The following is a 27,013-nucleotide window of genomic DNA, read 5'->3' on the forward strand; positions in this document are numbered from 1 at the left end:
AGGAAATGTGTTTATTTTTTAATTCGGGCCTTTTAACATTTTTTGGCTATCATAGCACTACACCAAAACAATTTGAATCTAAGAAAATACGTAAGGTATGGTAAGAAGTAAAAATAGAAAAAAAAAAGAAAAGATTTGAATTGTTATTTAAAAAATAAAGCATTTTTAATCTACAATAAAGAGCATAATAATCTCTCTAGTCATGGTCATATTATTTAAAGTCAGTGAAGTTCTTCAAAATTAAAGTCTTTATTGGAATATATTCCAAAGCAGTTAAGTCATCTCATGACTGAACAAAAATAGCCATTTATCTTAAAAAAAAAGAAGTCCCAAGATAGTTCCAAAATGCACTGAACAGTTTGACAAAATATACATTGCAGTAACTCATAATTTGCCGTCACTAATTGACTTGTTAATAAATAAGATTGTGAACAAAACATTCTTTATACATAACATTTTAGACTTCCCCATATTTGCAACCAAAATTAATGACTACACACACCCACCATTTTTGAAAAACAAACTATGAAGACCTGTGCCACAAACATTTCTCTAACAAGTCATTGCAGTGCATCCTCTGACATCAACAACCCCCCAAAACAAAGAAAAAAAAAGCAAAACACAATGAGTAACCGTAGAAATAATGGTTGTAATACATTAATAAGTATGATAATGACAGGATGATTTCTTTCTTTTTTTATAAAGGAACACTGATAAAAGCAGATATTATAAAATGACCAACTATCAACAATGAAATATACAGATTACATTCCTTCTGGGTTTCAGAATAGAGGGAGCCCATGTGAGTAGGACGTTTAGAACTGAGCTAGAGGGAGACAGACAGAGGCCCCGCTTTATAAAACAGAAAAGAAAAACAAATCACTCATCAATAGGTGTAGTTATATTATTTAGCGTCCTACACTAAGATGGTGAAAGCTAAATAATTATTATTTAGCTTTCAACGTCAGTCATTAGTAATATGAGATCCAGGCACAGGACCCAAACCTTCAGAGAGGACACTCAAATCCATGATGCATGTAAAAAGTTAATGGTTCGGGAAGAGTTACATGCTAGAATTAATTCTGAAGTCCATCCGTAACCATACACATATTTCATCTAATGTACAAAGTTAGGAGCCTGACATAGAGCTCAGGTCAGCAGTTATATAGTGTTGCTGTGAAGTTAAAGGATCATTTGCATCAAGCCTCCACTTGAGGAAACATTCAGCCTGTCCGTAGGCAGCATGTTCAGTTCCAAAAGAAAAACGTTATGGCTATGTGGATGCATGATGCCGAGCCTTGAATGTAGTGAACCTTACATGTCCAGTGGTATACACCCACTGTGAGTGTTGTGTTGTCCAGTCCTGCACTCTGGCCAAACAGCTCAGTAAAAGTCATTGCAGAGACTTGACAGCAACAAATGGGAGTGACATACCTGGACAGTATCACAGGCAAAAGGTGCAGTGGCATTGACCCTGGAGAAAAAGTAGACTAACAGGAAATCAAAGTTAATTACAGATCATTAAGAACAGACACTAAAAGAAGACCGAGGCGGTGTGAGGAAATGGTAATCGACTGTAATCCCCCATTTCAAGCGGCCACCTCCCTGCAGGAGTGGAAGTTGCTCCCACGGGCTGATTCAGTGCAAGAGGCCTTGTGAAGAAAAGGGGAATGGGAGTTTTAGCTTCTTCTGTGATTCTATTCTTCTTCTGTGATCATTTTCAGTCCCCATAAGGACTTTCCTTTCAATATGCAAAACACATGTTCATGATTCAGCCTGGGCACATTCCTTTAACAATCCACAACTTCAGTGTCTTCACGTATTTTGTACAAAAATGTCCACAGAGTACTGTTAAGTTCCCTCAGTTTTAAAGAAGTTGGCTAGAACTATGTACAGATAGGGCGATATGTCATATATGAGCGTGTATGGTAGGGCTTGGTTCACTGAGGCCGAGGTTCTCCATGGACTCTGAAGCGGTACATGCAGGTGTATTCTGGATGACCCCAGTTAGACAGCACCCGCACCTCGATGATCTGGAAGGCCTGGTCATTCTTTTCCTGAATGAGAAGAGGGGGGAATATTAAGAACATGCTGGCAGACAATTAACAGAATTTTATTTGTAATAGGTTAGGAGTAGAGTTGTTCCGATACAAGTACCGGATATGCCTCCGATACTGCCTAAAATGCTGGTATCTTCAGGGTACCCCCAGGGTTCTCCAAGTTGAATTTAAGACATTTTAAATGCTAATATAATAACTAAGTGTGTTGTACTCTAATAACATAAAATGAGAAAAATAGTTTAGAGCTCTTACGCCATGAAACTAAAAATACAAAATAAAGTAAATGTAAATGTTACCCACACAAAATACTTATTTATGACGTTATGGCATTTTTAGAATATTAAATTTAAGACTTAATACTTTTAAGATCCTGCGAGTATGCGAGTCTATGCACAATCCGATATCCTGTAATTTAGCCCTAAAAAAATATATACTTTTAAGTAGTTTATGTTCTTTTTCAGTTATGACCGACTGTCGAACTAGACAATAAAAGAAAGTTCTATGGCATTCGTTCTCTGTATGTATTTGTTTCATGTTCTACAAAGGGTTTAACCTGAGCCAGGCCATACAACAATGACCTCAATCATATCACATCCATACAGGGTTAGTAGTATACAGCTGTTAAAAAAAAAAATTATATATCGGTATCGGCCAATACCCAAGTTCAGGTATTGAAATTTGTATCGGGAAGGATAAAATAGTATCAAACATCTCTAGTTAAGAGGTGCGTCTTAAGTTACCATAACAGCAAAGGTTTGCAGGGACTCCCCATCTTCCTCATATATGTAGTGCCCCAGCAGCTTCCCTTCTTCCTGGTACTCGTCATCTAGGCCCTGTACGCAAACAAACATCAGTGAAAATAGGCATTCATCACTGTGTCCAGGTGTAAGGCTTTATGTTAATAGCTTTCTTACAAAAACAGTGAAGTTGCGTGGGGCGCTGGTGATGTTTCCGGTCGGGGACAGGGCCCTGGGGATATGCTCCATGCAGAAGGATGTGGGCAGGATCCTCAGGGACAACCGGATCACCAGATAACCCTGAGAGCCTTTAAACGCCCAGCAGTTACCGGGGTACACATCGGGCTGAGGAGGGGAAGTGAGAGGAGAAATGCCAAAATTAGTTTCATAATAGCAGCCAAGACTTGCAACTGAGTGTTCCTACTAACCAGTTTTTATTTCCCAACAACAGTTAATTACTCAAATAGTTCATCAAATAAAGAAGGACCATGCTTGGATCTTAAATATATCATAATAAGCTTAAAGGATAGGTTCACAAGTGTTTCCAGTCTGTCTTAAAACAATAGTCATGAACATTTAAACAGGTTTTGCTAGCTGTAATCATTCCTCCTCCATTCCCCCATTAGAGGATTCCTTCTTAATGTGCTTTTCCTGTAAATGATGGGGTGGGAAAGGTAAAATAAGGCTTCAGCAGTGTGAGTTAGTCAAATCAAGTAAGTGTCTTCCAAAAACCAAAATTTCCTCTTTGTATTTCCCTGCTGAAAAGAGGAGTGATTTCAGAAATCAGAAAGGGTCGTTTCAAAGTTGACTATTACGACTATTGTTTTAAGAGATTTGAAAAATTGTTAACCTGTGCCTTAACTAACCAACTAACATCATGAATATCTCCTGGTGAGACTCACCTGGATGACGACACGTGGAGACTGGGAGAAGTACCAGAGTGGCAGGCCGAACAGACTCATGAGGGCCGTCTTGGTCTCATATGTCTCGGAGCAGCGAGTGCTGAGGATGCTGCCACCTGAACACACACAGACGTTAAGAGGAAGCAGTAAACATTAATACACTTAACAAGGATTGTGGAGTTCAAAATGGTGGAAGTTGAGGGTCAGCCATACTGCACAGCTTGTGTGTACTGTTCCAACTTCAACAGCATTCTTATCATTAAAGCCATCTGTCAACAGTTAAGATGGGCATCATGTCCTTACATAGATTAGTGTTGACGAACTGACCGAAGAGCCGGTTAATTAAACCGACTTGTGTCACTGAACCGGGAGAATTGAGTGCCATACGCCAATGAACCTACTCTCTCATGTTTTTTTTCCTTTTACTTCATTCGTGCTGTTGTGTGTAGCTGGCATTCCTCTGCTACTGTGTGTCGTAATCTAGCTCATTAGCGCCTCCACTGGAGTGGTGGTGGTTGAATCAATCAGGAAATTAGCTATCTAGATCGCGCACCAGGCTACTAAACGAGACCGAATGTAACCGTGCAACCGGCCGGCCCGCTCGAGTCTAATGTAATCAAGCGGTGTCTTGGTTCTCGGCAAGTTTGAGTTATTAACCAAGCCTTGTTTCTGGTGCATCTTAGAGGATTGTGTTCATGGCAATTCACACATTATCGATGGGCAAGTACAGTACATCACATACAAATACACGTCATGTTATTTTGGTAGTTATGTTAAGTTAAATGTTAGAGAAGTGAATGTTGCTACGTGGTAGGTAGGCTGTCACGAGGAGACTGCACACCAGGCTACTGAACGAGACCGTAAGGACCGTAACCGAGGGTGCATGAGTCTATGTATTCAAACGGGTGTCTAGGTTCTCGGCAAGTTTGAGTTATCAACCGATCCCAGAAGCCTTTATTTCTCGTGCATTTTAGATAATTGTGTACATACAAATTCATAGACTACATTATCGATGGATATCACATACAAATGCACGTCATGTTATCTTAGTAGTTATGTTAAGTTAAAGGTTTGTTACATGATAGGTAGGCTGTCACCAGGAGACCGTGCACCAGGCTACTGAACGAGACCGTAACCGTGCCTAATGCATGAGTCTATGTAATCACGGGTGTCTAGGTTGTCGGCAAGTTTGAGTTACCGATAGCAGAAGCCTTTATGCCTCGTGCATTTTAGAATTGTTTTCATGGAAATTCATTGGCTACATTACCAAGGGGAAAGTATTATATCACATACAAATACACGTAATGTTATCTTGGTAGTTATGTTAAGTTAAATGTTAGAAGTGAATGTTGCTACATGGTAGTGACTGTCATGAGGAGACCGCCCACCATGCTACCGAATGTAACCGTGGCCAGTGCGTGAGTCTAGTGTCGGTCAGTATGAGTGTGTAAATAGTATGTCGAGACCGAATGTAACTGCAACCGCTCGAGTCTTCCGCGGTGTCTCGGTTCCTGGCGGGGGAATGCGATCACCCCCGCCCCCGCCGAGGGCACGCGAACCGGTGACCGAATCTATTAACTCGGTAGGCCAACCAACGACCGTCCGGTTGAACCGACTCACGTAAAAGAGTCGGTTGTCCCATCACTAACATAGATGCACAGCCAGTCATTGTGTATTATGTTCTTGGACCTCTGGTTTCTCTTATAAGGAGAGAGACTGAGGCAACAACGTCTGCATTGACATTTGTCTTTATACACCCTGACCTAAGATAAATATTCCTCGTGTTTGCTGATGTTTCCTCCTTATTTGGTCCTAGAGGACACCAGAAGTTAGTCTGATAATCACCAGTTGGACCGCTGCTTAACAATTTCCTGGGGGAAGCCCTTCGCCCACTAATAAACATGCAGTGAGCTGTGTTGATTAGGGCTGTGTATTCTGGCGATACGATACATATCACGATACATGGGTCACGATTCAATATATTTACATATAAATATATATATTTAGATATAAGGAGATATATTGGGATTTTTTTATAGTATAATTTTAGAAAAAATATTAAAAAAAAGACATGATGTGCATAAAAGTCTAATAAGTTTACTTTAGGTAAACAGAAAATCAAACTGCCATTTTGGGATTGTGGTTCACAGGTTCTTAGTGAGCAAATTTGTATATGCTAAAGCAGGCCAAAGTTCAGCCATAGCTACGTTGTTAGCTTCTAGCAAAAAGTCAGGCACTGGTAGGCACTGTTAGGCAAGGACACTAGTGGTGCATCTCAGCATAGCCATCTAGCGGTAGGGGGTTTAAACACAACATAAACGTGAATCACTGTCTTACATGAATATTTTTTTATGTAAAAAATAATAAAAAAAATAAAAAATCTATAGTGTTTTTGAAAATCGATTTTTTATTATGGTGCACTTAAATTATATAACAATTGATTAAAAACATTATTATCATGGACCATTTCTGTTAACACAAATTAGTTAAAATGCCCAAGCCTACTATCTTTAAGATTTTTTTGGCATCTCAGCCTGTATGACAGACAGGAACCTCTCAGTACCCACGCCCACTGGGAAGTGACTCTCTCATGTATGTCAACGGAGTGTTCAGTAACACGCCTGACAATGGAGCCTGAGCTTTTGCTGTTAATACCCTGTTGTCCTCGAGCCTGACTAATGCCTGCACCCTTATTACGTAAGAGACATACATTAGAGCAAAGCTCTTTATTTTTTAGGTTATGGAGCAGCTGGCTTGCTTATTGACTTTTATGTAGGCACTGACATTTATGTGACGCTTTCTTCTTACCTCCAGACTCCAGGGCGTAGTCCACCTGACCTGTTCGATCCTGGGAGTAGAGTCTCAAAGCGTTTTGGACAATCAGCTTCACTTGCTGGAGTAGAGACCCAAGACAAGAGTTAAAGCTTAAATCAGAGCCTCAAACACATGGCAAACACACATTTTTAAAGAGATTAGTTTAGAGGATATGATTTAGATGGAAATCCACAGCCATGATGATGTCAACAGTTGAAGTGTACGTTCATTACCTCTTCTGTCAGTCCTTCAGCAGCAGCAGTGTGCTGGACAGTCCCGGTTACCGTTTGAACAACGGTCTTGGTTTGGGACTCGACCTCACCCAGGGTTTGGGCCCGGTTGAGCTCCAGCTGCAGGGACACGTTTTTCAGGATGCTCAGCTCCAGGGAGGACAGGGAAGCCTGCAGGTCGGGGGTGCTTACATAGCGCTTGGACAGCCAGAGGATCAGAGACTCAGGCACCTCTCCCTGCTCCTCTCCTGACCCACCACTGCTGAAGAACAGGGCCTGCAACTCCTTACGCACCTGGGAGGACACCTGGGAGGACACCTGAGAGGACACCTGAGAGGATATCTGGGAAAAGGATACACAGAAATCGAATGAATAAAGAAATGTAGTAGAAACTAGATGTCAGGAAAAACTATGTACGTAACTGCCTCACAGAAAGGGCAGATTAAAGCCAAAACAGGAGTCAATATTTGTGTTACTTACTGTCTCCTGCAGTGTGTCCAGCTGCTCACACTTGCCCTTGCATCCCACAACACCCTGCAGGTCCTGTCGGATTTTGCCCAGCTCCACCTCAAGTCTCTGCACCTCCACTAGCAGAGCATCATGGTCCTCCTGCTTCACACCCACACTGAGTGAAAGACAGAATCTACATGTGAGCTGCCGTAATCTCTGACAATTTGCGCACAAAATGTGAATAGCACATAATAAAAAAGAAAGAAATAGAATCAGTCAACATATGGACTTGGAAGGTTTACTTATTCTTCCTGGTTTTTGTACCTGACGGGAACTGTGTCTGCTGACGAAGTGACAACCTCCTTCTCTCTTTCCTGCTTCTCGAGTTCATACTGCTGCTGCTTCAGTTGCACCGACTACAACAAATACCATGTATAAGGATTACTGAAAGTTGCAGAGAAGACACAAACTACAATAACACCCTTTCATAAGACATTTGACCACTGTTCCTTTGTATACAGACTTATCTCCTGCTATTATAATAGATTTTGGTAGTTAATAATTTGACTCCGGGCTTTGTATGACTGCCTCCTCCCGGATTCCTTTTTAATGTTTAACCTCTACGCTTACATTCTGCACTTATTATGGATTATAATCTTGTACTTGTTTGCTTTTATGATTTATCTACTTAATTTTTGCTTCCATTTATGATTAACTGTTATGACTTATTCAACATTGGGACCAAGGTGAGTCATTGACAATTAGACATTTATACATAACACTGGCACAAGTGTGGCGGGACTGTGCGCCTGTAAAATAACAAATACAAAATGTAAAATAAATAGATGTTTCTCAGTAGAGAAGCAGTGAATCTGCTGAACGTACCTCAGTCTTGGAAGCCAGAGTGTTGAGCAGCAATTCTAAATCAGCCAGCCTTGTTGCCTGACCCTCTTGGTGCCGTTTCTGCTGCTCTGCACTCTTCATGGAGAAAGGGTAAAAAGAAAAATGTGAGATAAATGTAAACCTTTTGATCAAAACATCACTGTTGTGTGTTGTAACTGAACATTTATCCTACCTGTGCTCTCTGTGTGCTCTCCTGCGTCAGCTCTCCCCGTAACACGCCAAGTCTCTGCTCCAGCAGGGAGGACACCCACAGTCCCAGGCTCTCCCTGTCCGTCTGAGTGTGGAGCTGCTCCCTCAGGGTGCTGTACAGACCCAAAACTTCCCCGTGACGCTGCTCCTGCTCCTGGTCACCCTGCTGGACTCGTTCCCAAAGCAGAGTTAGTCGTTGTTCAATGCGCTCCAGTCGCGCCAAGTCCACACTAGAGACCGCCACAGGGGGGAGGGACGGCTGAGGAAGAGAAGGTTTGGAATAGATACAGAAAGAAAGTTGCAAATTGAGGTGACTTCAAGACAGTGCTGCATTGCACCAGGCACACAATAGCATTATATATTTCAACAATCACACAGTGCTTTCTAATTATTATTTAGAGCTATTCACTGTTTCATCTGTGTATCTTACTAGTGCCTGTGAGATCGGGGTGGCTGGGGTCTGCTTCACTGGAGTCTCTGGTGCAGGGACGGGGACAGAGGCAGGAACTGGAGGAGAAGCTGGCACCAAGTTAGCCAGGAGGGTGAAGGGAGACGCAGGACGCCACTCGGTTAGGTTTATGGCTGGGAGGTAGGCGAGAAGGGCAGCAGTGGACGGACCCCACAACCATAAAGCTGCATATAGACAATACATTGTGAAGGTTAAACCACACCTCACCTGCTGGTTGGTCATTAATAACAAACTTACGATATTGCGGATAAACTTTGTTCAAACCCTTCAGAAATGCATTTTAAATTCTGGTCAATATCACAGATGCTAAATATGCTGAATTGTGGGTAAATGTGTATAAAGTAATTCACTTTTATACACACACACATATTAATATTTACATTTAATGTGAAGCTGCAGCTGCATGGTGTCTTGTGTTTCACTATTTCCTTTAATTTAAACATCATACACAGTAGCTGCAATAAAGTGTTGGAACAAGCACATCATCATCATTATTATTATTATCATTATTATTATTATTATTATTATTATTATTATTATTATTTTATTATTATTATACACAAACACACACACACACACACACACACAACAAAATTGGCTTAAAATAAAAATCAGGATTCAAGGGACAAGCTTGTAAATGATGGAGTAGTTCACCAGGTTACCAGAAAAAAAAAAAAAAGACATGAATGTGTTTATGTTTTGCTGATATGTAAGTATGTGTGAGCAGTGCTGAACCACAGAGTGGAGTAACTCACTAAAAGCCCAGAAAGGCTGACCTGAATCTGGTTATGGATTTGCAGCATACTCTGGGGATGCGTGCTGGTTAGGACAGCTCCTGCCTCACTACAGAGTGATGTTTCTCTGTATGTGCTCACTAAATGGGTTACACCTGTTATAATGGTACTTCTTATAAACTTACCAAGGAGGAGCAAAAGGGGTAGAAGGAGCAACAGGAGCCTCCAGAGTTTGGGAAGACATCTGAAACACAAAGTCACACACTGGTCAGCTAAACGCACAACTGACAAGAGTATGTTTTATTTTACAAAAAGACAAGAACCTTTGTGAATAAAATCTGTCAAAATTCATCAAAGGAAAGCAGGCACTGTTCATCATGACAAGACATGTTGAATTATCAATCAAACTGCAGTATTTCAAGACACAAGGTTGATCATTCTATCACGACTGCTTTCACAGCTCTGAAAATGTGGCCACTTGGGGGCAGCAGAAAAAACAACAATAACATAATATCAAGTTATTAAACTCATATGGGGAATGTGTTAGCAAACAGTTGATTTATTTACACATCCAGCAGTTATGGAGCAATATTATGGTTCATGTGGAGCTGTGTTTCTGGCCACCTGGTGAATATAAGTACAATATTCACTCGCTTTGCTTGTTTACCAACACTGCGGAGGGAAATATCTGGCTCTTTAGCTGCTAAATGCTTCACTATGTTCACCAGCTACTCGCTAACTGTGTGTCTGCTGTTTGGTACAGAGCAGGTAGTGTAAAGTGGGTTTTTAGAGCTTTTTGCTGAAACAACACTTGTGAGCAGTGAGGGTGAACCAAAACTAGTACAGTGTGGGCTGGACAGCAAAACAATGAGCTGAAATTCACTATAAAGCTCTGTAAAGCTGAGAGGAGCTTCAGATTTAGGCCTGAACTCTCTGTTGATTCATCACTGCGAATGACCCCATTGTCATTTGATACATTGTTATTACAAACAAAAGCCGAATTAATATTAACAATTTAACTGTTAAAAATGTCAGATTCTCACTTCTGTGCATTGCAACACCTGAAGAAAAATAAGGGGGAAAGGGCTCTTACTGTGTCAGGAAGAAGACGTTGAAGAGAGACATGAGAGACACCAGCTGGTACCATCCTGTTGCAAGTAACCACAGAAGTCCACTGCCTGCCTTCACTGGGCAGATTGAATAAATATAAAAAAAATGAAGAAAAAAAAAACACATATAGACCAAGAATGAGAACACAATCACAATGAGTTGCCAAAGAAAGAAGTAGAGAAGACGCATATTTCTAAAAAAGATGAGAAAAAGGTGCCACGAACCTGGAGCTGCCAGGAGCATCCAGAACAGTGAGAGCAGCCTGTGCACCACTGTCCCAACCCCTGATCCCAACGCTTTGCCTGCACTCACCACACAGTAACCTAGCTGAAGGACAAAGTAACCTGGAAGACAGAAAGTGAAAGAGGGACACATTTAAATGTATTAATGGCAGCACACGTGGTCTACAACTACAAAGAGGCTGAGTTCTAGACTTATCGGTACTAAACATATCCTTGTAACAGTATATTTACAGGCTGTCATCAACACAAGTGAAGTTCTGGTTAACCTGTGTAAGCTAGGACGCTCCACAGTGCCCCCGCCAGGCGTTGAGGCCTGGAGGACTGTGTGAGGAGGACGGTGTGTGTCTCTGAATGCTGCTTCCCTTTACAGTCATCGCCTGTGTGCGCCGGAATGATGGATGACAGGCAAACAGAAAACAAAAAACAAAGGGCGTGTGAATGATTGACATTAAGATGGCTTTCAAGCAAATAAAAAACTAATACAATTCTGCAAATAAGCAAAGCAACAGAAATTTAAATAGAAAAAGAATCAGTAACACTAAATTATAGGTTTATAATAAAAAGACAATACAAGTGGTCAACTTGCATTTCGCACAATATGCAATATATTGTACGTGATGACAACATGAACAACTAAACGTATGACAACATGCCTGTGGTTATTCCTCAGCTGCGTCTCCGGAATGAAAAATGTGTTAATTAACTTTACTTCAATGTACCCATGTAGTTATCAGCCTAATTTTACATGGTGCTAGATATGTGGACTTCACCATAAAAAACGATTTCTAATGATCTAAAATGCTGATTATTGTCATCAGAGCGAAGCTGCATTGCTTTGTTTGTGTCTCTTATTTTTCTGTATTCTTTATATTTTTTTATAATTTTTCCACTACTTAACCTATTTTGTCACATATATTTAACCTCTGTTATCTATTTTATACTATTTGTATAAGTGCAAAAAAAAAAAAAACCTAGACAAAAACAGCCTGTTATGTCAGGAATGATCATCATTTATGTCAAGCTTTGGTGTCAAATTGATCTTTTGAAACAGGTTTGAAGGACTAAAGAGAAGTATCTGCAGGTCACAACGGTCAACAGGCTGCTAACTGGTTAAAGCAGTTCACACAACCTCTGCTCACTGGTCCTAACACAGGTCACGCATATAATTAACTCCGTCAATCATGGCTACCACAGGAAAATGTTCCAAGTATAGAGAGAAAGAGAAACCGTGTGTGTGTGTGTGTGTGTGTGTGTGTGTGTGTGTGTGTGTGTGTGTGTGTGTGTGTGTCTTACACAGGGAACCATTGAGATTAAGATGTGATGCATCTTCAGTCACCAGATCCTTCACATTCATGCTTCCACAGAAACTTGAGTGAGCTGCAACATACATTATACATACAACACATTTATTTACATAACAAAAACCACATCGTGTGAGAAGACAAAGTGAACGATGGATGAAGAAGAGTAAATGCATGTCAACAATGTGACTGCAGAGGAAATCAATGCCTTCATGAAGAAAATGAGAATAGAGGTGCATGAAAACAGTTAAGAGGATACACTGTGACAACTGCTAGAAACAATAAAGAGATGTGAGTTGTTGAAATTCTTCTGCAGCTGTAAAAGAACCAGCTTGAATCAGCAGTATACTGGGGAAAAAAATGACCTTGTACAAAATGAAACTTGAAAATTGCAGAGTTATCAACGAGGTGCCTTTTTAGTTCTGCTCAAGTGTTTAAGTGCAAATATTTTCACAACCTCGTGTGATAGCTTTGTCCCAATTTAGGCAATGGTATTTTGGAGGGTATGTACAGTTTTGATTTTGTTTCTAGTATACTTCCTCCTTCAGAAATAGAAAGTAACAGCGTGAGAGTGAAGGCTGCAAGGGCAAAGAAAGAAACAGCGATTATAAGGAGATCCTTCAAAGTCAATTCAACTACACATGTATCCTAATAGGAGGCTTCTTACCCCTTAAACAAAAAAGTAAGAGTTTAGGAAAGTAGAGAAATGCCGAAGAAAGTTTATTAATAGAAGAGCAGCAGGAGCAGGACCTTTGCCCAGTGTTGTTACGGCTGGTACCTTGTCCTTCATAGCCATTAGCCCTGTAGCCCATCATCCTGTGGAGAGTTGTCTGCTTTAACAGCCACAGTTGGGACAAACTGGAGGACACAGCTTGTCTCATCGAGTCCGAAAACGACCCAAATATACCTGGTGACACATCCGACCCGTACAATCACTGTTAGTCAAAACACACAGTGGAGGCATGGCTAGAGACACAAAGTAATAAAAATGGGTGATGCGATGATGGAAAAATTAACTTAAAGGTCCCATGGCATGAAAATTTCATTTTATGAGGTTTTTTAACATTAGCCTGTCTATGGTCCCCCAGTGGCTAGAAATGGTGATAGGTGTAAACCGAGCCCTGGGTATCCTGCTCTGCCTTTGAGAAAATGAAAGCTCAGATGAGCCGTTTTGGAATCTGCTTGTTATGAGGTCATAAGGAGCAAGGTGACCTCCCCTTTCTCTGCTTTGCCCACCCAGAGAATTTGGCCAACCCATGAGAGAGAGACATCATGGCTTTCAAAAGAGAAAAGTGGCAGTTGGTCAAGGCCACACCCCCACCATCCACCTTGCCACTCCCACTCTCCTCCTCAATAGCTTCAGACACAGAAATGGCACATACTAAGTAAAGCTCATTGTAGGACTGGCTCTAGTGGCTGTAGTTCTGTACCAAAGCTAAATTTCGGGAAAGAGACTTCAGATACAGTATTAGGGGACCACTAAGGTCTATATAAAAGCATCCAAAGAGCACCATGTCATGGAACCTTTAAAGATACCCTATGAGAAAAACGACAGGAAGCTATGGAAATCCCAAGAAGAGGAAAGGTAATAAGGTTACATGTGGCAGAAATAAGCCTCTTTCCGACCGGAGGGATTTTTGCAGTTCCTAGAACATAACGTTCCTAGAACTCTTTTTTTTCTCGTGTTCAGACTGGACCAATTTGGGGATTATTAAGTTCCTCTGGCCAGAGTTTCTGTAACTCTTTCAGCTCCTACTTCAGGGCAGGTTCTTTCCCTTTTCCGCATAGTGGTGGTTAGATGGCTGTGTTATAATAACAAAAAGGTCAGTTCCTATGGCCACTGGCCAGTGTGAATGCAAATGGCAAAACTGGTTTTGGGGGAGAGTAGTTAGTAAAACTGTTTAGAAGTGGACTGTTCCTATAACTACATTCCTATAACTACTTGGTCGGAAAGAGGCTATTGACCGTGACTCAGGGAGAAACATTAAGAGTGATGATGAAAAGCCTGCTCAAGCAGAAAGTGGAGATTTAAAATTAGCCTAAAATCTGTCAGATTCTCAGTTTCCTCAAGGTCACTGAGAATCTCATTCTGAGCTGAGTGACTCTGGAAAAAAGATAGAAGAAGAAAAACAGAGAATGATGGGTAACTGATGAAGAGAAAAGAACATCTCTTGTTGTATACCTTTTCCTGGAGGGCTCTTTGCCCTTGAACCCAGCCAGAGCACATTGTTGAAGAGCACGGTGACTAAGGACACTACGGGGGCCAGGGCTCGTTTGCTGTAGCGCATACACGTGTTAGACATAGACACCAGGACACCTGGAGAGAGATCCCACTACCAATTACATTCTCATTATGACAACATACTGGCGATTTCACGTTCCAGCTTTAGAAGGACAAATGTGAGGAGAAACAGCAGTCTGCATTTCAAATATGACATGTCAGTTTCTCACCGGTCTTGTTCCTTCGACTCCGGTCTCTGGAGTATATGCTTGTGAAAGGTGACGAGGAGGAGGAGGAGGAGGAAAAGAGGGCACCCGAGGAAGCTTCAGCCGCCTGAGATGATGATGTTGATGACGATAATGATGATGAAGACCGTGCGATAGGGGAGTCCATCTTCGCAGAGTGAAAAGAGCAGTCTCTGCAGATGTAACCGTTGGAGAGTGAGCTATGGGACTTTGATGCACTGGCATCGCCATTGACACTTGATGAACTGTGGTTGTTGCCAGAGCTCCTCCCTGAGGAAGAGAACAGCATGTAGACAGAAAAATACGTCTCATTAACTGAAAAACACCATTAATGTCATAAAGACATTACTAAGCAAGTATGCCATTGCTTAATTTAGAGATCTTCAGCAGGGGGATCCTGAGTTATTGCAACTTATTGTTTGATAATTTTTCAAACGTTTTTCTTTTCTCTTCAACAATTCAAATATGTCTGAAAATATACATTTCCAATATATTATTAGCAAAGACAAAACTTCTGATTCATAATAAATAAATAATAATTTACCAATTGATGATAAGCTTACTGGCCTAAAGGTAAGGTAGCCACTAATGTAGCCATCCACAGATACAATTAAGCTTAAGGATTCACTGTGCCACATGTATGTTCAACATTAAAACATGATGTATTAAATGAATTAATTTGTCAACATTGATTTTAAAATAGCTTAGTATTGAATGCACCATGAAAAAGGTATGTTTCAAGGCCTTAGGCCACCCTACATGTTTTTGTATAACAATGCATTGTATTTTATATGTTCATTATAGGTTAAAAGAAGTGCAATAGTTCCCTCTTAAAAACTAAAATGCAGTACTTGAGTAAATATACCTAGTAACTTTCTTGAATACCTAAAAAGTATCAGGTATAAGAGTCTAGCTTTTACATAACACATACTGTATTTCTAAGCAGCAAAAACTATCTCAGTGTTAAGTGTTATAATGGTCCATATTATGTATACTGCCCTGCAAAGGCAAAAGACCTTAACTCGCTAGAGTGAGAAAAATGACTTTAAAGTTTCTGTTTTGTCCAGACAAAAGTATTATAGGTACAACTCCCAAAATTCAAAATTGACCTTTGACCCTTGTTTGGCAGTTACTGTACTCTGCCTTTGTATCATGTGCCAAAAACAAGGAGTCATGCAAAGGCAAAAGGCAGTAACTGACATATAATCAATATTTGCTTGCTGTTCACCATACTTACATCCATTATAAGAACACCTAACCAAGGTCTAGTCATCATGGTATTTGTTTTAAATTATATAGAAGACATTTGGTTGTTCCTATTTACTGCTATAATGATCAGGATAGTGTGGCAACACTAACACAGTTGAACAGTATGACAGATAAGTTACTTTGCAGTACAGTATACAGTATGAATAAATAAAAAATATTTTCTCAATAAAGATAATTTAATTATAATTGAATACAAAGGTATATTCATTGTTTAACAATAAATATATAATGTTTAACACTTTTGCAAGGCACTGTATCCGTGTCATATTCTCATTAGGGGCTGAGCCCCCCTAAAGGTCTGATCCTAGAACCGCCCCTGGTTAAGTGTTAAGGGCCACCAAACTGCTCAAGATGCAGAGTCAACAAACTCGACTTGGATTACTACTTTTTAATTCTGGGTTAACATTTACGTTAGCATACTTTGTATGGACGTTAGCAATAACTAGCTTAGTGCTTTTATGGATTTGTGTAAGATTTGACATGAACACCTGCAAGAAGGAAATATGGCTCAAACATGTAAGGTAAGGTGTATTTAATGATTTGTTTTCGGCGTCTGATGTGAGGCTCCGCAAAGTGAGGAGGTGTGTCAGCATCACCTTTAGCGCTATGTGATAAAGTTAGCTAGCTACGGGCTGTCACTGACACTGACAGAATAGGAATCATCACCACTTTATTTGAAAGATATGTCGTGTGTATGTTACGTGGTTTGGTGACAATTAAAAGCGGCAAACTTTGACAGTATGATGAGGCCAGAGTACAGTAACATCACGGCAGCACAGTAACATCTCTCTTGATGCCTGGCTAAACAAAGTCAGAACACCTTAACTCAACTTCAGCGTGCCGGAATAAAGGCAAAGAGCCGTAACAGCTGTTACGGCGTTCTGCTGTGGTTTCTCGTATGGTTTTGGATGTTACGGTTGTCATAGCCCTTTATTTTCTCGTTAAAACAATCAAATTGATTCACAATATTTATTCACATGATAAAGGAGGTCTCAAATACCCCAACAGTGACATTCACCCATTTTTGCCCAAACATGATGTTACGGCGTTTTCGCCTTTGTAGGGCAGTATATATGTATTCATTATAATAGTTTCTGAGACATAATAGCACAGTAATTTAATTATCCCTCACACTAATAATAAATAAAACAGTGACCATATAATAGGTTATATAACCTGTAACTAATATTTACCACTGTATATCTTTTTCCCTTTCTATTGCTGCTTATACTATTCTAGCTTTGTTTTAATAACATTTGTTATTGATCACTTTTTGCATTCTACAGCGTCTCATTTTGCTATGCAGATCCAGAGTTTAATGTTATCTCATGATATACTTCACCCTTGATTAATTACTTTCTTGCTACTAATTAAGAACTAGTTGGTCAACAAAGCTACAGTACAGAGCCCAAAGAGAACCTGAATGAGTGCAACTTGCTTTGTGATAAAAGGCCAAATGAGTCACTAAAACACTGTAGGGAAACTCTTTACAGCAGACAGAAGACACTTAAGATAATGTAAAAGACAACCAAGAATAAAAACAACTTTAAAATTAAATTAATTTACTCGTTTTCAAAAGGAAAACTTATACCATGCATGGTGGAATTGAATTAAAAGATTCTCAATTAACATTTTGCAATCCACATTTTCAACAACTGACCCCAGTGTCCATCCACAGAAGTCGAGGTGGTGGTTGTGGTGATGGCGCGTTGTCTCAGATGGGACTGGTCCACGATGGAGGTGAGCAAAGAGGCATCAGATGCTGTGTTAGTTTCCTGAATGACGCTGCTGCTGCTGTTGTTGTTAATTGGAGTATTAGCGGCTGAGAACGAGAGGGTTTTCCTCGGTGTGTTGACTTGGCTCAAGGATAAAGACAGGGAGCTGGAACTGGACTGCTGCTTTTTGCTCCGCAGTGTCCTGGGAGAGCAGAGATAGTAAACAGGAAGAGGTGTGAGTTTTGTTGCATGCATACAAGTATGACAGGCATGTTGGGACTACTACAAATGTACAGTAGGGTCTGTCCACACACTATCAGCCTTGAGCATTTATTTTTTTAACGCTTCATAAGTATTATTCAAAAAAGGCTTAAGTGCTTGATCATGGTTCTACTCTACAACATCTGTCCAGCTGTTGCCGGCAATACGTCTATAGGCAATTTTGTAATTATCACTTAATATTAACAAAAATCTATTCTTCTTATTGACACTGATAGAATGATATTGCATACATGGCATTGTCAACAAAAATACTAAACACCATATCCTATATTCAATTATTTTGAAAAACATGTTGCTTTCTTAAAAAAAAATTTAGAAGTGAAGAAAACTTCAAATAACTTCAAATAATGCATGTTTTGTCTCTTTTCTATACAGTAGAGCTAGGTGCTTCTCACTTAATTGAATTGCTTTATTAGCTGTGTGTATCCATTACTAGTCTCACCGTGTCTCTCTCCTGGTGCTGGTGCTGGTGTAGCTGCTGCTGCTGCGGTTCTGGGAGTAATCAGCCAGGCTCTCGTTGCCATAGTGACTGGCACCGGTCTGCAGGCGCAGGCTCCGCCGTGACATCCTGGGCGACTCATACACGGCAGCAATCTGGTGCTCCTTCTCAAAATCTAATGCTGCGGTGGAGTAGCTGGAGCTGAGAGACAGGAGGGAAGAGAGGAGCAGAAAGAGCGGGAAAGTAAGAAAGTGGGGGAGAAAAACGGAAGAAAAAAAAAAAGTTTAATAAAAGGAGGTAGTGCACGACAGATAATCACAGGGAGGGAAGTTTTTAATGTCTGCTGCACGGAAATTAATTTGGAGACAACAGGCTTTGAACGACTCCAACCTCAAATCAATACTCAACAGGGATATCCTGCATATTTCCTGATGTGTGTGCGATCTTCAGCGAGGCTTTTTAAAAACAAAAACAAAACACAGGAACAGACCGTCCATTTAGAAAGCTGTGATGCGGTTGTTTCCCTGCAACTGGCAGTGGGCCTAACAGGAAGTGACTCACTCACAAGGGAGGGAGAAAACAGGACAAAAGAATAGGCAGTGTGTTTCCGAATGTCAAATTAGAAGAAAAAAAATTGCCATATAAACATCCCAACATATGGAAGTAGGCTGAAGAAAGAAAGAAAGAAAGAAAGAAAAAAAAAAGATTCTACTCCACTCACTGCAATCCAAAGCCAACCGTAAGTGGAAACACACCATGAATGTTGTAAATTTGGACTTTGCCATGCGTTGTGCAGCTGTGACTCACAGGGCCACACCCATCTGGCAGGCAGAGTCAAGGCCAACATTCACACATGACTAACAGGCAACAGGGCACCAGTTGCGAAATTCAGTGGAACCATACTACAAACAATTTTTATAATTTCTCTTAGCTGCAAACAAACAAACAATGCTTACAAATACCACAACTATGCCCTCTTTCTCTACAGTAGTAAAGCAGGTACAGTTTTAGAGGCAACATAACATCAATCTCTTATATAATATCGGTTTGTGTTTAATAATAGCTTACACTATTGGTATTGCGTGATCAATTGTAACAAACTGAAACGACCAGACCACACTGCGCTTTGCACACTGTGTACACTCCTCAGAATGTGGCTCAACTAGGTCAGACAGAATTACTCCTCAGACATGTATGGGGAGGGTGGATGAAAAGGAGGGGCAAAGCACTTTATCTGTCACTAGAGGACAGAGAATAAACTTCCTGTTAAGATACTTGAAAAGGAGGGACCTTCCCTGTATAGAGCGGTTTGGTTTAAGGCACAAGCAGTCTGTCAGTGGCGCTTGAAGAGCAGTGATTATCAATGCAGTCTTGCTCACAGGAAAAACTACACTGAGCGATATCACCAACGTGTACGTGCATGGTTACTGTACAGTGCATCCCTCCGGCTTTAAACCTATTTATTTTTTTTATTTTTTTTACAGATTACACACAGAGAGCCAATTATGTGCTTTCGTCCTCGCTCTGCCTCCTGCTCCAACTGGCTTTTCTCTGAACACATGACCAGGGCAGCCCCTCTCCCTCTGTATCCCGTTGGTCTGAAATTGACCAGAGCTAGTGTCTCCTGTTAAGCATTAAGTCGAGGGGAATTACTGTAAGTACGTTTTGGACCAGAGCTCTTGTTTACATGTGTTTATATTTATTGGATTTTATTATTTTTTTTACTAGATCCACACTACTAGATTGTACCAAAAGTAGCAAACTATTATCATCTTTTGAGTTTAACACACTTTCCTGATATCTTTCTGTCTGGACATCTTGGACAGGAAAGATTAATCAACGCACGTGGAGCGTCAGTGAAAAGCAAAAGTCACAGATATGGCTACATCGACTGTGTGTCTTAATGTGTTTAACACACCCCTCTCCTGGGTTTTCCCAGTCACAGAACTACCAAACATATCTCACCCAGAAGGTAGTGTTTATTGATGGCACTAACAAGCTCACTACATCATTTAAAATAGGCAGTATGGTATGAAAACAAAAAAAGGACATTCGTGCTACCTGCAGGAGCAAGTCAAGCTAGCAATACCAGCTCATGACATGGTAATTCATAATTCCTGGAGTAGACACTCTCAGGGTGTACCTGAACACAGGAGGGCTGGATATCCAGAGAACAATCAACTTTCCATCACGATCTACGTCACTGCTTGTCAGATTCAAATTTGAAATTCAAATGTTGGAAAATAGCAGAGGGGCAGTTTGTTTTTGCATTGAATGCAGAGTTTATAGTCATTCGAGTGGGCCAAATGACCGAACGAGCACTTCATAACAATATTTTATTAACAAACCTCACAGTTGCAATGTACAGCTGCAGAGTTCCTAAGTTATTAAAGCTCGCTTCCACCTTACATCCTGCACCAACAAACCACTTAACTGTGGTATGTCTTCATGTGTATACAAAAAAAAACACATGACACAATATAGTTTATTATACCAGAGCATAATGGTTCAGGTGGATTCATTGATAATGTCACTAACTGAGCGCCTGGGGCATTGAAGCCCTGTGCAGGGCATGACAGGGTGTGTGTGAGAAATAAAACACTTGTCTATCTGTGTAGCCTACAGCCAGACACAATCCTTAAATATAACCTTCAGCTCTACCTGGCAACTCATGAACAGAGTTCCATAGATCTTTATTTGAACAACACAACCACTAATATAAACCTATGCGGATTGCACTGAATTGGAGGGTGCCTCTCCCTGTGGTGCTGGAGATCACACCCTCCTTAAACAATGTTTAACACTAGTCAGATTTCAGCCTTTCCTATAGGGCTGAGCGATATGGAGACAATATTGATAAATATTGATAATAACAATATTGATAATGCAACGATATTGTAGTGTTGCCTATTAGTGCTTTCAAAAAAATATTTACACAATGAGATTTTTGATAAATAATCATCAGTAATGTGAATGTAATGACTAAGTGGGTAAAGGCAAATAGAACAGTTACAGCAGTCTGGTAAGGTCAGAAAATGACATCACTTTACTGTAATGCAGCCTTTAAAACCAGGAAAAGACAACACTTATCCCATATTACGATATTACGAGATCCAAAATCTAAGACGATATCTACTCTCATATAGGGCTGGGTATCATTCAAAATCTTTCGATCCGGTGCCAATTTCGATACCTCATTTTCGATGCCGGTTCCTAACGATACTTTTTTCGATACCATATGTTTTAAAATCCATTTCAACATCAACAAAAATACATTAAACACAAAGCTTTTATTTTCCACCTTAATTGTGAATCAAAACAGTTATCAAAATTAAAAAATTCTGGTAAAACTCAGAGTAACATTAATAAAAGGGCCTTGCTTTGCAAGCTCAGCCTGTCAGTCAGTCATCAGGACAGAGAAACCACCGTTGTGGCTGCTTGTCTAGTAAGAGGAAGTGTAACGTCAACCGCACAGCGGCCGCTTTTGGCTCGCCATTAATATCATATCGCAGCAAACGGTGTCTGTGTGAAGTTTTAAAAAACTGTAACTACACTTGAAACCAAACATGACTCTCTGTGACTTCAAAACTGCAGACAGTTTACTCCGTCCGCACCTCTCCGTGTGTGTGTGTGTGTGTGTGTGTGTGTGTGTTGTGTGTGTGTGTGTGTGTGTGTGTGTGTGTGTGTGTCGGTTGGAGCTCCGCTCTGTGTCAATATGCAGAGAGGACGGATAAGCTTGCGCTTACGCGCTCAGACGCTTTTGGAACCGAAAGATAAATAATTTTTCGATACTCATAGGATTGGAGTATTTTTTTCGATACCATAAAAAGTATCGATGTTCGGTACCCAGCCCTACTCTCATATCATGATATCGATATAATATCGATATATTGCCCAGCTCTACTTTCCTGTCAGAAGCTGTGAAAAATGTTTGATTAGTTTGCAAACTCTTTTCAGTTGTTCCGGGAATCCAAATTACTCTGTGTGCCGCTCTCTCTCTCTCCCAGGCGGCTCCCACGGCCCACGTCAGTGATAAAAATAGAGACGGACACTGTACTTTCAGAACAGAGGGAAGAAGACGCAGATGAAGAGACAGATGAGAGCTGCCAGAGAGCTGCCATCCATGGGGGACCTCTACACCCAGCGGTGCAGGAAGAAAGCCAAAAGCAAACCACCACAAACTGCTCTGCCTGCTGCCATCCGTGATTAACACACATGATCAATAAAGAACTTTGAAGCTTAAGGCTGATTTATACTTCTGCGTAAAATCTATGCCTTTGCTACGCACTTAGGTACGTGAAGACACAAACCTACGCCCGACCCTACGCCGTAGCCTGACGTGCACCTCTCGAAAAATGTAACTACATGTCGCTCGGCCGTGGCTTGGTAGCATTACATTTCCCCCTGACTAATTTCCTGGTTCTCCTTCTCCATAAACAACATGAAATCAAGGAGAGGGTTAACTTTTCCTGCTAAAGATTTCCACCGTGGTCAGAAAGCACAGGAGAGACTAGGGGTGGAACGGTACATGTATTTGTATTGAACCGAAACAGTACGGGCGTCTCAGTTCGGTACATGAATTTATACGGAGAATACATGGTATAAAAGTACATAAAACTTGCGTGCAAATCAATTAATGTAATGCGGAACTACTGTTAGATACTTGCGTTTGCTAAAAGGACAGCTAATTGTCCCGCCTCCAATTTTTTTAGCTAGAGAGTTAGGCGTATATAGCTGAATAGTTTTTTTTGTGAAAAGTTACACTAGTATATAGGTTATTGTACTCGTCAAACCGATGGATTGGAAAGTTTAGTAAGTACACCAAAAGTTTATGTAAATAACACTTGCCTGCTGGCTTCTGCTCTCTGCTGTTGTTGTTGGCGCTAAGACGAAGTGCTTAGGGACATCTACAAATTACAACCCCCCACAAAGAGATGCAACAAAAATATTTTTAATAAAACTTTTTTTTTAAAGTAAGTGCTGTAGTATAACTAGCAGGAGACAAGTAATAATTGAGGTAAGTTTGGAGACATTACCTTATTTAATCATTAAATTAATAAATATTTTTGTTGTATCTCTTTTCGGTGTAGTAATTTGTAGACGGCCCTAAGCACTCGTCTAACTGCAGGTAGCAGCAGCAGCAGCAACAGAGAGCAGAAGAGAGCAGGCAAGTGTCCATAAACTTCTGGTGTACTTACAAACTTTCCAATCCATCGTTTTATGAGTACATAACCTATTTGTACTAGTGTAGACGTTTGGTATCATTTCGGGCATTATTAGTGGGGTCATTTACGAGATACAAACGTGGGTCCATTAGCCTCTGCGCTAAGCTATTCAGCTGATAACGCTACTCTACGCTAACTCTCCCAATGTTAGACCCAGGTGAAAAAAGCTTCTGGGGGGTGTTTGGCTCGAGGTCATGGTGCAAAGGACCATAGGGTGAAATTACTCCGAACCATCACTTTAAGATCGCAAGTTTGGGAAAACTTTGGTTTCCCAGTCAGTCACAGTAGTACAGGCGAGAGAGAGGTGGATAAGACGAGGACTGCGTGTCGGCGTTGTTCAGCAGTTGTTGGATACGTGAGTGGAAATACATCTAATATGCGAACACATATCAGACGCCATCACCCAGATGTGCCAATCACTGGAACGAGACAAAAAAATAAATAAAAAACTGTCCTCCCTTTGCGTGCTACGGAAAGCTATCTCACGGTGACTGCTCATTTTATTGACCGAGTGGGAAATGAAAGGGTCAGCTCTACAGACTGTATGAGCAGCACACAAGCACTCACCTAGCTGAGAAGCTACAGGAGGTCGTGGCCAGTTGGTAAAGGTATGCCTGTCGCACTTAATAGCAAGAATACTTTTGTGGGGGAAGGTCTCGCCTAAGTAGAATTATTTTTATTTATTATTCTACGTAATTAGCACTTTCATAAATAAGAGATGCTGTATTTTCAGTTTTATAGCTGATTGTCTTATTTTGTTTACAAGTTACAGATGAGAGTCTGGAGATGACGTGGGGTACTTATTGTTTACATCTTACTTTACATACTTCAGGCTGTTGCAGCTAGCTCAGGGGAGAGACTGTATGACACTAGGTGGTACAGCCTGAGACATGCACAATTATTTATTTTATATATATATATATATATATATATATATATATATATTTTACCTTCTGCATTTTAGTTTTTCCCCTCCATGGTACCGAACCGTGACTTCTGTGTACCGTTCCACCCCTAGGGGAGACTTTGTTTCTCTCACTATGACTCTAGAATCGGTACTCGCTCCGAAGCTAATCACCGTCACTGTCTCTCTCCAACTTGCTCTACCACACACACACACACACACACACACACGTATAAACATCAGGCCACTTACGTAGGCTACGGCGAAAGCTCTGCGTGGAGCCTCCGCAGAACCATAAAACTAAAGGCTTTAGACATACAGTATGGAGGAAGAAGACACTTCCATCCTGATTCCTGACATTCAGCTTCCTGGAATCTCTCCTTACATAACACTTTAGTATTGATAGTCTTCCCACACTCAGTGGGCACAGCTGGCTTTCTTACAACACACAACTACACAGAGCATCAGGTCAGACAGGATTCTACATTTTACCAGCTTTGGTTTTGCCTTAATTGCCATTTAGCATCATATCACATCCTTAGGCACAGCGACATTCAGTGAGCTTCAAGGTAATAATCAGAATAAATAGATAGTACAAGTACGGAGATCCAGGTGCAATTCATAAACTACATACCACATAAAAAACTGTAAAGTGTTTAGTCAGCTGATTAATCAAACATATTTGTTTCCTGTCTTGGTCTTTTATGACAGTAACCTGAATAACTAATTTCTGACATTTTATAAACCAATTTCAAGAATCCAAAATCAGTCAACAAAAATTGGCTGATTGATCAAACATGAAAATAAGTTGAGTTTACTGAATCAGGTTAGCTTTACAAACAAGAATTTGATACCATTTATGCTAAGTATTACAAGAATATGATCTATGTCCTTCTTAAGAAAAATGTATTACTTCAAGGTGCACACACACACATAATGGTATCAGATCTTCCAGACAGCCTCAGGATTGGGTGATTGGATCTTAACCATTCATCCAGGTGTAAACGCAACATGATTAATGTGTTTGCATCATTGGGAAAGTATCTGCCCGTGGGGAAGCACCATTACTTTAAGCGCCTGCCTTTACCAGCTCATCAGGATAGCGTGCCCTCGAGACAACAAGAGCCTAGTATGGGGTTCACCGCAACAAACAAAACGGCAAAACCGGCGTGTCATTATTTCTTTCAGACTTAGCCCGAGAGCCACAGAAGACAAATTCCATGACAAAGACAAAAAGTAACTCTAGTAACTTCACTTCTGGTGAGGCTACACCTCCCGTTTGGTTTGCTGTGCCACCCACCCACCTTCTGCCTGCTTTGCATGGTGTATGCAAAAAAGTGAGCTCCCATCACAAAGCATGTGGACACAATGAGACACCAAGTTTACATGCAAGGACAAGGATCTGGTACTATACACAGTGTTTCCTCTATGTTGATTTGACCGTGGCGGCCCCCAACGGCAACATTTCTGCCCCCCACGGTATCAGAAATAGGGCTGCATTGTTAGAGTGCATGTCGGAGAACGTTTGTATTTTAGGTGCATTATTTACATGCTGAAGTAGTTACACTGCATTAAGATAATGTAATTAAAAGTGGGTTTATTGTTATTTGCTACATAATGCTTAGTCTATATGTCAAGATCAAAGTTGGCCTATATAGTAACTCAAAAAATACTGTTCAATCACAACTGAAAATATTCCTCATTGTGTGTGTGAAATAGAGGCGAATAAATATAGGGGTGGGGGGGGGGGTGTTCAGACCTGCCCCCACTGCTAAAAAAAAAATCCTAAAGGAAACACTGTATATATTATTATTTACTTTTAGGGCTGCAACTAATGAACATTTTCTTTATCTATTCATCTGCAGATCAGTTTCTAGATTAATCAATGAATTGCTTTGTAAATAAAATGTCAGAAAACTATCCCATACAAATTTCTAAAGACCAAAGGGGATGCCTTCAAATCACCGTATTTTTTCTAAAGCCAAAGCTTTAAACCTATTCAGTTTATTATCATATATGACAGCAGAAGATTCTCACAATTTAGAATCTGAAACAAGGGAATAGTTATTTTTGCTTTAAAAGAATATGCCAGACTTCCAAAAAGGTACAAAACAGTTAAAAATGAAAAACAGTAATAAGATTGCGTTGCTAAATCTGCTAGAACTTATATATTATAAACGGATTTTTAATAAATAACACAATGCTCCGCAATGAAAGTCTACTGTAATAGTAACACACTTGCACCACAATACTTGCGCCACACACACACACACACGGGTTGTAAATCTAATCTTCAAAACCGCAAGTGTGGTTACAAAAGCTGTGTCAAATGCTTGCCAGAAAGTCTATATCTTCACACACACACTCACAAAAAAACAGAAAACAGTTTTTACAAGACAAGGGGGCGTGTTGTTCCCAATGAGCAAAAACTGCCACTCACAGTTACTGTCTGAAAACCATTTGTTATTTAGCCGTGAGTGTGTACTGCATGTCTCGGGTGAGACTACTCAGACATTCTTGTCCTACCGTGTGACGGATGAAAAGACAACAAAATTGTATGCTTGCAAATGTA

At 40.5% G+C, this 27,013-nt stretch overlaps 1 protein-coding gene and 1 long non-coding RNA gene across 9 annotated transcripts in view; one reads left to right on the top strand and one right to left on the bottom strand.

Moving 5' to 3' along the window:
* Positions 1-230: 230 nt before the first annotated feature.
* sun1 (Sad1 and UNC84 domain containing 1) overlaps positions 231-27,013 on the bottom strand; it is a 39,522-nt gene continuing 12,739 nt past the window's right edge. For 3 of the 8 annotated variants that reach the window (XM_039825083.1, XM_039825080.1, XM_039825079.1), the window contains 21 exons: positions 18,316-18,513; positions 17,537-17,793; positions 14,593-14,877; positions 14,324-14,458; positions 12,920-13,048; positions 12,134-12,217; positions 11,107-11,217; positions 10,823-10,942; positions 10,582-10,675; positions 9,674-9,732; positions 8,716-8,918; positions 8,269-8,544; positions 8,079-8,171; positions 7,518-7,609; positions 7,224-7,368; positions 6,747-7,085; positions 6,508-6,592; positions 3,700-3,815; positions 2,975-3,142; positions 2,801-2,893; positions 231-2,057 (listed from right to left, as the gene is read on the bottom strand). In XM_039825083.1, coding sequence (XP_039681017.1) covers positions 1,941-2,057; positions 2,801-2,893; positions 2,975-3,142; positions 3,700-3,815; positions 6,508-6,592; positions 6,747-7,085; positions 7,224-7,368; positions 7,518-7,609; positions 8,079-8,171; positions 8,269-8,544; positions 8,716-8,918; positions 9,674-9,732; positions 10,582-10,675; positions 10,823-10,942; positions 11,107-11,217; positions 12,134-12,217; positions 12,920-13,048; positions 14,324-14,458; positions 14,593-14,877; positions 17,537-17,793; positions 18,316-18,440 — 3,126 coding nt within the window. In that variant the 5' untranslated portion in view covers positions 18,441-18,513 and the 3' untranslated portion in view covers positions 231-1,940. The remainder of the gene's footprint in view (positions 2,058-2,800; positions 2,894-2,974; positions 3,143-3,699; positions 3,816-6,507; positions 6,593-6,746; positions 7,086-7,223; positions 7,369-7,517; positions 7,610-8,078; positions 8,172-8,268; positions 8,545-8,715; positions 8,919-9,673; positions 9,733-10,581; positions 10,676-10,822; positions 10,943-11,106; positions 11,218-12,133; positions 12,218-12,919; positions 13,049-14,323; positions 14,459-14,592; positions 14,878-17,536; positions 17,794-18,315; positions 18,514-27,013) is intronic. The other 5 variants (XM_039825082.1, XM_039825081.1, XM_039825084.1 and 2 more) reach the window with 5 other exon arrangements.
* LOC120574709 lies at positions 18,874-22,531 on the top strand. The gene is made up of 3 exons (XR_005641888.1): positions 18,874-19,051; positions 19,797-19,966; positions 22,320-22,531. It is a non-coding gene; the product is annotated as an uncharacterized LOC120574709 (long non-coding RNA).

Source organism: Perca fluviatilis, chromosome 15 (assembly GCF_010015445.1).
Source record: "Perca fluviatilis chromosome 15, GENO_Pfluv_1.0, whole genome shotgun sequence".
Taxonomy (NCBI): domain Eukaryota; kingdom Metazoa; phylum Chordata; class Actinopteri; order Perciformes; family Percidae; genus Perca; species Perca fluviatilis.